This window comes from Coloeus monedula (genome assembly GCF_965178545.1).
Source record: "Coloeus monedula genome assembly, chromosome: 5".
Classification (NCBI taxonomy): Eukaryota; Metazoa; Chordata; class Aves; order Passeriformes; family Corvidae; genus Coloeus; species Coloeus monedula.
The window spans coordinates 2394596-2410422 of NC_138785.1; the positions used below are offsets into that span (position 1 = coordinate 2394596).

Genomic DNA, 15827 nt, shown 5'->3' on the forward strand with positions numbered 1-15827 from the left:
GCAATCTGTTCTCTCCCTGTCATGTTCCCTGCTATGCCAATCTCCAGTTGTACCACATGGACACAATCCCAACAGGGGACAGAAAACGACAAGGAACACACAGTTCAGCTGCGTTTAGGATTTCCTGTCTTGCTGCGAGTGCACTTCTCTGTCTTCAAGCACCTACTCCTTACCTAAGTGAACTGTCTGGGTTTATTTAGATTTATTTAACTAAGCAAGTTATTCAAGAAAATCCAGACTTTTATTTCTCCGTGGTATATCAAATTATAGATTCAAGGGAATGACATTCTGTGTTTAATGAATTATTTCTGGTTTAACCATGGCCAAACCATGTGTATTAAATAAAATCTTGTAAATACAGGCATCACTGGCTCCTAAATTTAGATGCATCTAGGCAACAAATTAAAGATGTACCAATGTAAAAATACACTAATGGAAAATCACAGAACTAGAATCATGGAATCACAGAATGTTTTGGGGTGGAAGGGACCTTAAAGATTACCTGGTTCCAACGCCCCTGGCATGCCAGGGCCACCATGGTCAGGGACACTGAGCATGTTACATTCCTAGTCCCTGATGCTGATGGAGCATCACTGGCTTGACAGAATAGAAAGGCAGAGGAAAACATGGAGTACACTTTCCCACACAGGTTACATACAATCACCCAGCACAGGGTGGCAGATGAAGTACAGTCCCTGGCTGTCTTTGGCAAAAAGAAGAAAATAAAATAATAATTTAAAAAAATTTAAATTATGCAAGAACCACTGAAATAAGTCTTTATTTATGCTGAGTTTTGTGGGGAGACAAACTGACTGCAATTGAAGCATTGCTGTGAAAGCCCAAGTTGCTGAAAGATTTCTTTAAATAGTGTTCGCACAGGAAAATATTTTCAGTTTGGATGAGGGCACTATAGACAGACCAAGTTTCTCTATGGCATCAGCAGCTGATAAGCCTCGAGCAGACGGCAGAGGGGAAATATTTTAATTCCATTCCTGCTTGGCCAGTGTTGTACCAGCACCACCTGTTTCAGACACTTTTGCAGAGTGGTAATATTTGCAAGTGTTTCTTCAAAAATGTCCAGGATCCAATTCCAATACACAGGACTGTTTTGACACAATTTGTCATCCACTCCCAAACAGAGCAGGCTGGGAGCACACTTGTTCCATTTGCTAAATTCAAAATTTCTCTCGTGCACGCCAAGGGAATTAGGCTAGACAAGGGTGGGGGTTTTCTTTGTACACTTTTGCTGTGTTTTTTTAAAGCCAACTACTCTGGCCATGCACACTGGTTGCCAGAAGACTGAGTTCAAGTGGGACAGCAAATTTACTTTCCACAGAAGAATGGCTGAGCAACAGACCTTGCCTTCCCCAGTAATGCCAGTTTATAAAAAGAAACTGGCAAATTTTTTTTATATATGATCTTTAACGTTTTATTCTAGCAAGGAACTATTTTTCTCCCTTCTTCATCATAATCCCTGGTTTTTTGGCAAGGAAGAAACTCTCATGCACAAATAAGAGCACGCATGGTTTATTCCCAAAACCAAAATCCAGTTCACTGATAATGAGTGACAATTCAGTTCTGCTGGACATGATTCAAAAGCAAATAAAGGTCATAATTCTAATAAAAACCAGTATTACCTATAGCAGAGGAAACACCTGGAGCGTGCCTAATTGGTCATCTCTAGTCTTTAAAACCTGGTGAAGCCCCAGCAGTAATTTTGTAGGAAATGTCCTTGATGTTAAACACCAGACATCTACCCCAAAAGACCTGAAAGCTTCAAATGATCTTTTAAGAAACTGTCTTTGTATGTCAATGTCCATTAATTCATGAAATTGGTATTTGCTCAGCAGAGAAATAAGAATTTTAAAGAGCACAGATGTCCTTGTGTTTTTGAATACAGGAGCTGTACCTGCCTATTAATTTTCTGGCCCTGCACATGACTTACCAGCAGCCTGATCTGCAACATAGACCATTTTTTGTGATGAAATATAATCCAGCAACTTCATCTTTTATGACTTGTAAAAGACAAATCCTTCCTTGCTCACTGTCCCAGGTCCACAATCAAGATTCAGATCAGGACAGCCTGGATTCCCAGCTTGTTCCAGTCTTGTCCTGCTGGCCTCACACAACACCATGGCTACAGAGAAAGCTCTGTCTGCTCATTTGGGAAACTGCCTGCCTCATTTCTTCAGAGAAATACCAAAACAAATGAAGATGGAACAATCAACCTATTCTTATCCGTATTTAATACCTGCAGATGACATCCAGTAACACTCCAGCAGAGCAGGATGCATGGACAATGGCACGGGTCATTTGACATTGGAACGCCAAAACTCGAGATCATTATTTTGTTTGATGAACCAGAAACACAGAGAAGGGAGAGCAGAACACCTCAAAACCAAATCAAAACCAAAACACATGAACGCCCAAGACTCCAAAAGCCCAAGGCTGAAAAAGACATCACAAAAAAGACATTTTACTGTGAGGGTGGTGAGGCCCTGGCACAGGTTGCCCAGAGAAGCTGTGGCCGGCTCATCCCTGGAAGTGTCCAAGGCCAGGCTGGACGGGGCTTGGAGCACCCTGGGATAGTGGGAGGTGTCCCAGCCCATGGCAGTAGGTGGACCAAGATGAGCTGTAAGGTCCCTCCCAACCCAAACCATTTTATGATATGCCCATATGATTTCTTTAACCAACCCAGAAAACTTATTTGGCAAATTCAAGTTGTAAAATGAAAAATTTGGAATAAATATATTTAAGCTGCAGCCTTTTCATTCTTAAAGTACATCTGTGAGGAATTAGCAAAAGCAATTGGGCTAATTACATTTTGAGTGATTATTTTCATTGGGGTTATGAATATATGTTTAGGGTGAAATTTATACAGATTAAATTCCACTACCTGTTCAGACTGTGAATTTGGACTCATCAAACTGCTGTGCTGCCTGCTGGAGAATTGAAATTCAAAAGGAAATTGAATTAGAGGAATAAGCTGAATGGAAGAGGAGGCAATTCACTTACAATAACCACGAAGTAGTGCTTTTGGGGTGGAATAATCAATGGCACTAACTCCGTTTCTTGCAGAAAAGAAGATCTGGGGCTTGCTGGTAGCCCAGGTGAGGGTGAGTCAGCAATGGCTTGATGCTGTGAAAAAAAACTTTGTCTTATCGGGACCTATACAAGGGCTTAAGGAACACACGACATCCTGCTTTAAGTAAGGCAATAAAACACAGATTTCCCAGGTCTGTTAGAGGAAAAGAAAACACATTTGCTTCGTATCCAAACACTGAGAAAGGGTTCAGAGCTCCAACCTGGCCAGTATCCTGCCATGGAATGTTGTGGCTTGTGTGCGCCTCGCCCTGCACTGCACAGAACGTGGGAGTTCTCACAGGAACAAGCCCATAAGGATGATCAGCTTGGTTTAATTGGCAGATCACAGCTCAACTGGTAAAAATAGTACAAGATCTGTTGTTCTTGTGACATTTCCTACCCATCAGCAGTGGAAAAGCCTCAAACCCTCCTTGATAAACAGATGCTTTGCCCAGATTTTCTGCTGAGGTAAATTCATGCCAGTAAAGGAGTTAATGTGCAGCCTTCCAATTACTCAACTGTGAAAATATTTTAGTAATTTTGGGATTGAGAACATAATATCAAGGCAGGACTGGTCTAACTTTTACTGGAACATTGCGTCCTGTTCCGGATGACACTTTTCAATAAAAAATAGGACCAGATATAAAAAGTCCAGAGGAGAACATTAAGACCCATCAGAGGTATATAAACCAAGATCTGTGTGGAAAGATGGAAAGAACTGAATTTACGCAGGCTGTAGAAAGGAAAAGCAGAGATGTCATAATAGACTGAGATGTACAGGAGATTTATCACCTTTTGTAGTGAAGTAAGTTCTTCACTTGAAAATTGCCAAGAGATCAGAGGCTTAAACTGCAGGAGGGAAGATGGAAGTTAGACAGTTCAAAAGTTATACAACCCAAATTACAGCTAAGACTGACTGGGGAAAGTGTGGACATCTCTGTTGAAAGTTTTTAGGAACAAGTTATTCCCACATACTTAAATGGTATTTTTTAATGATTTCCTGAAGAAGCATATACTAGGTAATTTCTCAGGATTTCTTAAAACTTTGTTTTCTCAAGTCTTCTGTGGACACAAAGCAGCGAATGCCTGTTTGTTTCCTCCCTTCTGAACTGGCCAGCAGCAAGCCAGTCAGCTCAGGAGCCATAAAGGGAACCATCCGGAGAGCACCATCCAGTGAGTCCAGCTGGGATTCTCTCCTACACAGCCCATAGGGCTGTGCAGGAAAAGAATTGGATCCACAGAGCTCAGCTGAGAAACACCAGTTCCCCAGCAGCACATGGAGAATGTGTACCCAAAGCACACAGTTCCTCCTGCAGGAGCCGAGAGCAGCCGGGCCACCGCAGAGCCCAGGACTCTGCGGGCGGACAAGGAACATCTGCTTTCCTGGAAACACCTTGCTCTCAGAGCAGCCTGCAAACCCAAGTGCAGCACATTACCCTGCACTGCTAGGGCAGGCTGGCAGTAGCAGAGAACTAAATCCCAGGGCTTGGAGTAAATCAAGGAAGCGCGGCTTGGTTTGAATAAAGAGGGGTAAACTTAAAAGGTGAATAATCTTGCCTATATATCATACCACGTCGCTTCTCATATCATGTCATATCTAGTTAGAAATCCCTGAACTCTTTCCAAGTGCCTTAGCTTTGTTTCTTTTCCAAACACTCTCGGGAGCAGCACAACCTTTCTAAAGTTCCTTCTCCTCCCAGATAGTATCACCTCTTCTCTTCCAGTTTAAAATGTAATGCTGATGGAAAGCTATGAGATACAAAATCAAACATTTATTAGAGAATCTCCTTTGACAACAGGCTTATAAAGTGTTTTAAAATATTTTTAGAACTGTGCAAGGAGTATTACCTTTTATACCCCTTGAAGTGCATTAACAACTGTGATCAGCTATAATTAATCCAGCTTTAAAATACTCTGATAAGGCAAGTATAAATATTATTTCTTTACACATATAAAGCTTTATGCATGCCAGTAACTGATTAACAGGAACATAAGTTCTGTTTGTAGCTGAAAGACACATGAAGCTGCTCTTCAGCAAAAAAATACCTGAAGAATTACAGAACTAAAGGACAGGGTAAGACAGTGCTTTCTTGTGGCTCTTCCTCTGCCTGGTGCTGGTGACAGGATAGTGGGGAAAATGAAGAGAATGAATTTAAGTCTGGCAGCTGAATTGACTTGCCTTGGAAGCAGAGAGAAGACTCCAAAAGGACATCCTGGTGGGCTGGTATCCAGGAAAGCCTGGAAGAGGTTTGGGAGGCTGCAAATGTTTAAAACTAGCTCTGGAATGACCTGAAAGGCTTGAGTGTTTTCTGGGGATAGTGGGAAAAAGGTCAGAGAGGCATCCTGAAGGACAGGAGGGGAGGATTGCACAGAGCACCAGTATTACTACGGATAGAGTAATTTCCTGTGGTTTTCCTCCAGAAGGGCAGGAGGCTTCAGAAGGAACTGGCAACCGGGTCAAGTTAATAAATAGTCTCATTTTCTAAAACACACACCTACATTACCAGAGAAACACAAACCAGGACAACGTTCTCCAGGTTAACTGGGGAGGAAAGGGATGGCTCACCACTTTCCCCTTGGGTGATGGGCACCCTCACCCCACAGGAAGAGTTTCTGGGGGGAACGAAACCTGGGCAAACAATCACAAGGTCAGGAAGTAAAATCTTGGCTGTCTGACTGACTACTTGAGTTGTTCTTCCTGCTTCTGACCCTAAATACATTTATTATGAGGATCAATAATTTGTTAAGGAGCAGAAATGTCCCCCAAGTACCCCCAAAACCCAACTATGACACGAAATCATTTAATACAGAAATGCTCCACTCGATTTTTTTTCTTTTAAGATATCTCAGGCTGCCTCTTGTTTATAAAGAAAAGCAAAGCAGAGTAGCCCATAAATTTCATTTTGGATTACCGTGACTCACCATGGTTAATGGTAACAAAATAAATGTTTTTGTAACCAAAGTGAGCAGGTATGACTCATGCACACGGAGGATACATGTTGAACAGTAAGAATCATTTGACGTTAACAGTTTTTCAGATTCAAAAGCACTTTAAGGATCTGCCAGGAAAAGCTACATCTATATATATTAAAAAATCCCATTAAATCAGTTTACTGGTAAAGACAAGGCATTGTAGGAGATAACAGCTGAAATTCAGGCTTTTAAACCCCAGTGCACTTCCAGGTCACATTTAATGGAAACATGAAAACAGAAGCTGGTAAGAATGGAGAGGGCTGTAAACCAAGCAGCAAATACTGCAGTTTTGCCTACAGTACTCCTACAGGGGGAGAAAAAACACAGAAGTAAGTTGTTCCTTCCTCTCCTCCACCAAGAATTTTATCGTGACAAGTCAGAACCGTAAAATAATTTAAGAATTAAGAATTAAACAGACTGCAAATCAGAATTAATGTGGAATGATGGTAGTCAAGTATGCACAAAAGTAAAAAAAATCTGCTCTTAAGAGAAATCAGCAAACAGACTGAAATAGCTTCCTCTGAAGGCTCTTGAAAATGGGACCATGGAACAATTAAGGAAGGAGCTGCCATTATGCTGTGGTCATTAACAAAGTCACTAATTACAGCAGTTGGGCCTTTAAAAGGAAAAAGAAATTAAATATTAAATATAAAAAGGTTCAGAAAACAGTTTTCTTTACTAAAATTGACAACATGGTAAAGTTAGTGAACTCCCTAACAGTCAAGATTCCAATTTCTTGAATACTTGGCAATATTTTTTTTTATTTCCAGGAGGAAACAAATAATAAGGAAGAGTTTATAAAGTCAGCAAGTCCCTGCTGTGTGATATAAGATGACAGGAGACCTAATTCAGCAACTTCCAGAGGTCCTCTCAAACCCAGTTTTCTATGACTTTGGCAACTCTGATCCATGACAACTGAAACCCAATATATAAAATGTGATGGTAAATATTATTTTGACAAAGTTTATTACATTCAGAGAGCTACATTTTGTAAGGCAACAGTATGTCTATTAGAGTGTATTTAGTCTAAAGATACTACACTGCTTCCCCCTATCCTGAGACTAATTTTCTCCACTCTCTTCAGCTTCCCATTTTCCTCAAATTATGGTGTTTCTTCAAATTCGTAATTTTCTCCCTCTTCAAAACAGAAGGGAACTCATTTCTCATGAGAGCTTATTATCACAGAGATCGCCTCTAAAGCAGTACCTTGGTACCCACTTGTGCTCTATAAATGCTAAGAAAAATTACAGAACGTTATCTCATAATGGGAGAAAATTCTCTTTCAGGGAAGGAATGCTTTAAAATGCATAAATGGAGATAAAAGTAGACTGAATCAGAAAATGGACACAAGAGATTTGGCTAGAAAACAGCTAATATTCTGATAAGAGGATGCACTGGAATTAAAATGTATTCCAAAGAGCTGAATTAATATTTCAATTTTAAAAAAAAAGTAAAATAAAAGCCAAAGTAATTTAGTTTGAATCCTGCATTTACAGAATGCCATGACAGTGAGACAGCTGCCATGGCACAAACATCCTCATTAGCCAGGTGTTTAACTGTAAGAAAAAAAAGGAATAGGTTTGGTTTCTATATGTGAATTTTCTGCCCCAAAGTTGAAAATAAAGGCTCTGGGGCCACAACACACTTGTGACATTAATAATATCTACTTTAATGCTTATTATCTAATACAGTCTCTGCAGAGATGCATTTGGGAAGGTAATTTTGTGTTTGAAGCAGATTAAAATGTACTTAATTATCCCAGATTTGTTTTCCAACTCTAGCAACGTCCTGTCCGTCCAACCTAGAGCTTGATAGGATGCTGATAACAGCCTGAATTAATAAGTAGGTGACAGCTGACACCATTAATTAACATATTACAACCGCAGTTGAACTAGAATGATGAACCATATTTAACTGCTTTCTTATTTGGAGCCAGCAGGTACAATAAAGTTCCCTATTTAAAATTCTGCAATTTCATCACAGACCACAGAGCTATTTTAATCAAACCTCAATGGTTTTAATACACCTTTTGTATTAATCCTTTAGATTTGTTACCCATTAGGGTTGTCTTGGTTTTCTTCTGAACTCTTCCTATTGCATTCCAACCTCCCAATTTACATGTACAGAGAGAAGCTGAGGTCAGCAGCCAGGTCTACTGGCTTTTCAGTGAGAAAACTAATAAATTGGGCACCTTTGATAATAAGCCTACTGATACAGAGAAAGCTAACACATCCTACACAAGATCACTCACACAGGCACAATCTTCTTTGCCTTGTGCTATTTATATTAATTGAAAAAAGGCTGGTAAAATTCCTTCTTCCTTCTGGAACAGACATTCTAGAATGGAGCAAACTCACCACAGAACAGAAAATCTGACTATGAATCAAAACAAAGCCAAGCAAAAAATATGGGGGAAATAGGAACTCTCAAAGATGGATTTAAAAAGTGCAATAAAAATTCCAAGCCTGAACTAAGATACACACAATTATGAAGACAAAGCCCCAGGTGTGGTATTATCCCCCACACAAGTGTCACAGAGACAGAAAAAAAGTAGACAGATTTTTCCCTTCTTCTGACCCTCAGCTCACTAATCTGGAAAATCTTTCTACGAAACGTAAAGTATTTTAATGAAAACATTAATTTGTCCCATTTAATTTGGTCTAAATCCTTCAACAGGAAAGCAAACCCCATCTTTTCATTTCCAGTTTTATTTTCAGATACCCATCTCAGTTTCCCATCTTGATTCACTTAAAGAGTCCCATGAAGGAAGAGTAACAGCAAAAGTTAGAACCAGAGTCCACTGCCACCACTCATTCAAGTATTCAACTTCTTGTCACAGGCAGCACTATTATCATCAATTACAATATCATCATTTCAGCATATCAGGAACAACGCTGAAAGAGCCAAATCCCTTAATTATTTTAAGCTTAACTTTTCCATGGAATAGAATTTCTCGTTTACACTTGAAACACACAAGAAAACCAAATCACAGGATAAAAGTCTATAACTAACTCTTTGGAGTAGTGATAATTTATAATCACAGATTTTTAAAACTTATTTCGAACTATATTTCTTTAGCTTACTGTACTTTGTATAAATTGGAAAATGAAAAACAAAAACCAAATTCCGCTATGTAGTTATAGATGTCAGATAATGCTGTTTGCTCCATGCAACAGACTTTAACTATCAAAAATATTCTTAGAGGCTGCCAGAAAGTGATGCAAGAAAAAGTTACCACAATCTGTTCTACACTTTGCTACTTCCTCCATGAGCTACTTTTTATCCTGATTGTTTGCACGTAGTTTCCTTTCCAGCCCTGTTCTCCACATGCTCCTTTGTGCAGTCAATTAATAATTACAGTGCCATGGAGAGACCTCCTACAGCTTAATACCCCAGAGCAGCTCAGTACCTGGATCTAAGTTTCCATAGAACAGAGGAGAGCAAACAGAGGCAGAACAAAATAAGAAAAAGAAGTCCTTGCATTTAACTACTTAGTTGTTCTCTGTGTGTACTTCATATATATGTATGCGTGGACAACGTCATCCTAAATGAAAGACATAAGAACATGGAAAAAGATACCTCAACATCCTTGGCAGCCGTCCCACAAATGGTCCTGAAAGAAGTCAGCAGAAATAAACAATGACATACTCCAAGAGTTATGAGGCCTAGGGGGAAAAATCTTGAAAATTTCCAGAGAAAACAAGGATGCAGAAAAAAGGAATTTCTAGGAGAAAACTGAAATTAAAGTTTCACACAGTATTTTCTCTCAGAGTGAATGCTGAAATAGTTTCTGGCATTTAGTAGTGTTTTATTCACACTGTCCCTCAGAAGGCCTTCTGTAGTTAATCTGTACTTCAAAGGAGGCACAGATGAATCCGAGCTGGAGGAGACACCATCCAGTTCAACCCTTTTCCCCAAGACAGACTCAACTACATTATCTCATTCCTGACATACAGTTCTTAATGACTGCTGGTGGAGAAACCCAGCCATTTCTCAAAGCCAGCTATTCCAGTGTTTCACAATCTTTACACTTGCAGGTTCTCCCTCTGATCTAACCTGAAGTTTTCCCTACTCCAGAAAGCCCCTCATTTCTTGTACCACCCATCACGACACTGAGCACACATGATGCCCTTTCTCTGCACAGCTCTTAAAATACCGGAGACCTACCACGTCCCTTCCCATTTTCCTCTTCTTTAGACTAAACAACTCTGATCCTTCTCCCCGAGTTATCTCTCTGAGATATCGGATCACTATTCTCTGGACACTCTCCAATGATGCACACGTTGCTCTTAGAGAATGAGCCTCTTAGAGAATGACCCAAGTTTGGGCAAAAGTGCTCCAGTTGTGAAGAAGAAGGGCTCTTCACAGACCTACCAGGCCCCACATTCTCACGAACTCATGTCATGTTCACCCTTTTTGTTACAGCATGACATTGTTGACCTCATACCCAGTGCATGATGCACTGTAATTCCAGCTACTTTTCAAAAGGAATACTTTCTGAGGAGTTGATCACCATCCTCAGCCTGTTAAAGTTCTTCCTGCTTCAGGAATTCAGCAGAGTATCTACTATTTACCACTGCTGGCTTTAATTCTGCTTTTTTTTCAGATTATGTCTCTAATCTGTCAAGATGATTTTCAGTATCACCACAGTCCCTTAATGCTGGCAAGCTCTCCTATCTTACCAGCACATTTAATCAGAACATTTTATTTCATCATCCTGGTTCTTAATGGAAACACCGATCAGAATTAAACTCTGGACCAATGACTGCCAAGTCTCTTTACTCCAGAGCAGATAAAGTATCAGGTCACCTCTTAGTACTTAAGGCTGATATTCCACAGCCCTCATATTTTGTTAACTACAGAACAGGGAATATAGCTAATGGAGTGTTACATATGCTTCCCAGTATCCCATCAAGGCTCCAAGACCCTTCACTGCAGCTCAGAGCACAGCAGGTAACTTCCCAGTCACGCACCACTGTACTGGCTCCTTCCCAGATCAACACACTGCTGGAACTGCAGGCTGGGCCATGAGGCACCCAGCAGGCAGGGAAAGAGGAGGCTTACCAAGAACTCGGACCCTTCAGAGTAAAGGATTTCTGTTTGCTTCAAGTCAGCTACACTGCTTTCAATTCAAAGTACTTAGCCTGTTTCTGTTTGCCAAAGTAAGTCTTAGTTTGCTCAAACATTGTCATTTTTAATGCTGAACTAGGTATCACTACACAGGGATGCCTAGAGCCACATGCCTAACACATATAGCTATATATATATGTTTATAAAGGTGTGATATTTCTGAATTAGATAACACATACAAGTACTTATGTTACAATAACACTCAGATTATGCTTACTGATCATACAATCTATTTCTGTTTTCTTTGGATGAGCAAATTCTCAATATTCCATTTTATCCCAGGGGAAAAAAGGATTTATTTCCCCAGACTTTCAGCATTTCCCAACATCTTCCATCTCTGCATTCCAACCACAGTGCAACGCTCATTCCTGAGATTAGTGTAGGGCTTCCATGACTCAGAAAAGGAGTTCAGATTCCCAGTGATTTGTAACCCCAGCTGTGCATCAGACTCTACAAAGAGATACCCCTACTCCAGAATAGATGCGGAACCGTCCTGTGGCCCAGATGGATTCCAGTGCACATCATGGTCCCCAGGCTACAAGTCTGATAGCAGAAAACCGGGAGCCTAGAGGAGGGAGCAGGTATCTAAATAATGCCAAAAGAATTTACAGCATATTATGTCTAGATTCCTTCTTATCAGTCAGCACTAATTATCATATTCCTTTGCTAAATTAAGTGTTGCTCCAGCAAATACCACTACATTGCATAATACCCACTACATAGAACTGGGGCAGCTACCCCAACAGATGTTCATCTAAGCTTACAGGCTTTCAGCCAGGTATCCTATTCTGCTCAAATTGTTTTGTTTTTGAGGCATGCCTGTTACTTTCAAGAAGAAAACAACCACAAAAAATACTGTATCGCATGAAACAATTAATCTGGAGACAATTTATGTCACTCAAACCCAAGCCCAGCGATGACCGAAGGTTTAGTCCAGCTGTAGGACACCGGAAAGGCCGGGCAGTGTCCCACTATTGCCCAAGGCAGAGTATACCCTGTCACCCAGCTCCCTGCTGCCGTCCCAGCTGTGCAGCTGCTTCCCAGAGCTGCTCCCTCACCTCCCTGCATGGCCCCAGCACATCATACTGGCCCTCAGCCCACTGGCTCACGCCTTTCTTCTCCATTCCTGAGGCTCAGCTCAGCTGCAACCCCCCCCCACACACACACCCAGAAATAAAGCCCAAAATAAAAAGCTATGGAAGCCAGCCCTACTAGTGGCCTAAAAGCAATAGTTTTGGATGGAGTGAATGGGGAAAGTGACAATACTGTGGGAAAGCAAAGAATGAAAGTAGCCAAAGCCTCACACACAGGGTGTGAGAGAGAAGACAGGGAATCTGAGGTGGTCAGGATGAGAAGCTCACCAGCTGCCACAGTGTGCTACAGCACAGGGGAAAAAAACGAATTCTGTCTCTTCCTCCTAACACATCACCTCCAGCCTCCTTCCCTGTGCTAGTTTGCACAAAGGACAGCCACCAAAATAAGGGTCTCTTTACTAACGCAGGCCATGGAGGGGCTGCCTGGAGACTTGTGAAGAATTTGGGCTGTTCAAAGTCTTCTCTGAAATTTAACTTCCACTTGGCAACCTGAGTCAGTGCTCCCTCATGCCTCTGATTTACACAGGTGCCTCTGGACTTGACTGATCCAACAGGTAACGTTTGGAACATGTTCTAGTTCAAGGTGTCCATGCCCATGGCAGGGGGCTGCACTAGGTGACCCTTTAAAGGTCCCTTCCACCCTAAACTGTTCTTTGGTACTATGTTAAGCATTGGACGTGTACTGGGAGGCGTGGAGCATCCAGGTGATCCTTCAGCACATGAGCAGGTTGTTAGCCTGGAACTAACACGTTTAAGAACTCTAGAAATAACAGCACTTGTCCTGGATTAGGTGTCCAAATCCTGGCATTTTAATTGAGACGCCTCTTCTAAGAAGGCATTAAAAGCAGTTATCAAAGCATTTATCTTTAGCCAGGATGGAAACTGTATTCTCTGAACCTGCCTTGTGAATACTCTACCCAGTCTATTAACCCCTTACCAATCCTTCCCTGATTTCTCAGCCACGCAAAATAGTTCTCTCTCTACAGCTCCGTTTTCCCTAATGTACAACAACATTTAAAAAAATGCTCTAAGGGCTTCAGACCAGTAGACTAAGAAAATAAAGATGAAGTATAAGCAAATTTCTTTTTTCCTATAAAAGGTTCCAAAACCAAAGCAGGCAGATTTGCAGAACCATTTCCGCCTGGCAAGCCGATGAAAACAGCAGGGTTCCTCAGAACATGCTTACCTTTTATTTTATTTAAAGAAGGATCAAAATAGTTAAACTGAGTTACAGTTATTCTTAACTTGCATTCTTTTTCATGTTTAGACAATCTCTGCAGCCTCCAAGAGCCAGAGCAGCACCCTGGTTCCACGGGAACCCGGTCATCCCATTCCTGCAGCTGCTGCGTGAGTCATTCCTGTGCAGCATGACATTCCCTTTGTAAAGCACTGCTTCCCAAACCATCATCCTCAGAAAGCTGACTAGCTACATGCTGCTGGAAGAGCTCCTGGCCTCCAACTGCTGCCTGCCTTTAAAGACAACCAAGATGCACTGAACACTATCCTGGCACACGTTTCCTTTGAAAGCTGCTGCTTTAGCTGCCACAGGGCAACTCTGCTCTCGTGAATGAGTGAGGAGGTGTCTCGAAATAGCTTCTGAGATGTAGTCTGCACAAAGAAAAAAAATAAAACCAAAACAAAAACCTGTGTGGAATTCTTGCTCTAGATAACATGTCAGCTCTCCATGCAAATCTCCCTGGTCCAGCAAGTCTGGGAACTAGACCGAGACTGGGAATTATCTCCAGCTCCACCATATGGAGATGCAAGACACCAGGCCAGTTGCTTGTGTTATTTAACATGTGTTTCTTTTACCAGCAGTATTAACATGGCCTTGTTCCTGTTTATACTTCAGGAAAGGAGAAAATAAACTTTTTTCCTCTCATTTTGTTTTGCTCTTTTAAGAGTTCCCTGTTCCTGTCAAAGGGAGTTAAGCTAAACAGAAACAAGGCAGTTTTGTTCCAGAGTAAATGTGCCCACACTTGGAGCTATTTGGAAATTGTTCCTATAGTTCAAATGCATAAACTTCCCCCCTTAATCCTCATTAACCTTCTGATGTGAGAAGGCCCTGAGGTTGGGTAATTATTTTGTTAACAGACCACAATATAACACAACTTTAAGGCAAAGCACATGAGACCCACCCAGCGCTTTCACCAGTTAGGTGAGACACCTATTTTAGTGCCTTATGAGTAAAGTTTTTAATTGTCTGCAAAGTGACAAGAGCGATGCCACAGCTATGAGGGTGCTGAGAGAGCCTGAATTCCCTGTGCTCATCCACATGTGACACACTGGGAAACCACCTTATAAATTGATAACCCTTGGAGAGAACTCGCATCAAGATGACGTCAGTGAGACCTGTGACCCTGTGCAATGAACACAGAGGAGAAAAACGTAAGGCTGGCATTTCCCTGAGACAACTCCTCCTCTGAGTCCCTTGGAAATCACGCAGCAAAGAGGAGCTGCTGGCTCCCCAGCAGTAGCAATGTTACTTGACAACCAGCACGTCTGTTAGCGATGCTGTAACCACGAATGTGCTCCAGCACTCCACGGGGCAGCTTGCAGTGCTGAACCCTCCTGCCTCGCTGGGTGACAGCTTTATTTTGCTATTTCAAACCTATCACAAGTCCATTCCATTAAAGGGTTTTAAGGGAACCAGAGAAGCACCTTCTGCCCATAGGATAACCCAGAAGTGAACCGGCCAGGTTACGCCGTGCTCTTTCCAACAGGGACAGCGTTTAGGCTGGAGAGCTGAATGATGAAGTAGTAGCAAACTTACTTTCCAGTGATCAATTGGCTTCTGGATGGCGTACACATGGGCTGGACATAGTAGTTCTCCAGCTTGACCCCTTCGGCAGCCAGCTTGTCCAGCGTGGGCGTCCGGATCTCGGACCCGTGGTACCCCACGTCCCTGAAGCCCTGATCGTCGGCCAGGATGAAGATGATGTGCGGCTGCGAGCGGGGAGCGCCGGCCGCGGGCTCCTCTCCCAGCAGGTTCCCCGGCGCCTCCCCGGCACCTCCCCGGCGGCTGCCCCAAGCCAGGTAGCCGCAGGTGAGGAGGCTGAGCAGGGACAGCCCGGCCAGCACCGCCGCCACCATCCTCCCTGGGCTGGGGCGGCGCGGCCAGCGGCGCCCACCGCGGGCCATCCACCACGGCGGGAGGGCAGAAAAACAGTAATGAAAAGGAAATAAACCAAAAAAACCCCAACAAAGCCAGGCGGCCTCGGGGCGGGCAGCGCCTGTCAGGGCTCCCGCCGGGCGGGGGACATCGCAGTCACCCAAACTTCGGCAACTTCAGCCGCTGGAGCCGGTGCCGGAGCCGGGAGGGTGGGCAGGGCCCCGCCGGGGGTCACAGCACCCTCGGCCCGCCCCCGGCCCCGCGCCGGGGCGCCGCTGCCAGCCCGTCCCGGGGCCGCTGCCCATGGCGGGGCAAGCCGGGGCGCCCCGGGACGGGACGGGACGGGACGGGGCCGGGACGGGCCGGGACGGGCCGCCCCCCGCCCGCCCCCGCCGGCGCTGCCGGGCCGCGCCGCTCCCTCCCCGCTCCCTCCG

The 15827-nt window shown here is 43.0% G+C and overlaps 1 protein-coding gene across 1 annotated transcript in view; it reads right to left on the reverse strand.

Annotated features, from left to right (window-relative positions):
- ARSJ (arylsulfatase family member J) overlaps positions 1–15422 on the reverse strand; it is a gene marked incomplete at both ends in the record, with an annotated part of 33063 nt that extends 17641 nt beyond the window's left edge. The window contains one exon of the mRNA XM_082281423.1: positions 15055–15422. Coding sequence (XP_082137549.1) covers positions 15055–15422 — 368 coding nt within the window. The remainder of the gene's footprint in view (positions 1–15054) is intronic.
- Between the last annotated feature and the right edge of the window lie 405 nt (positions 15423–15827).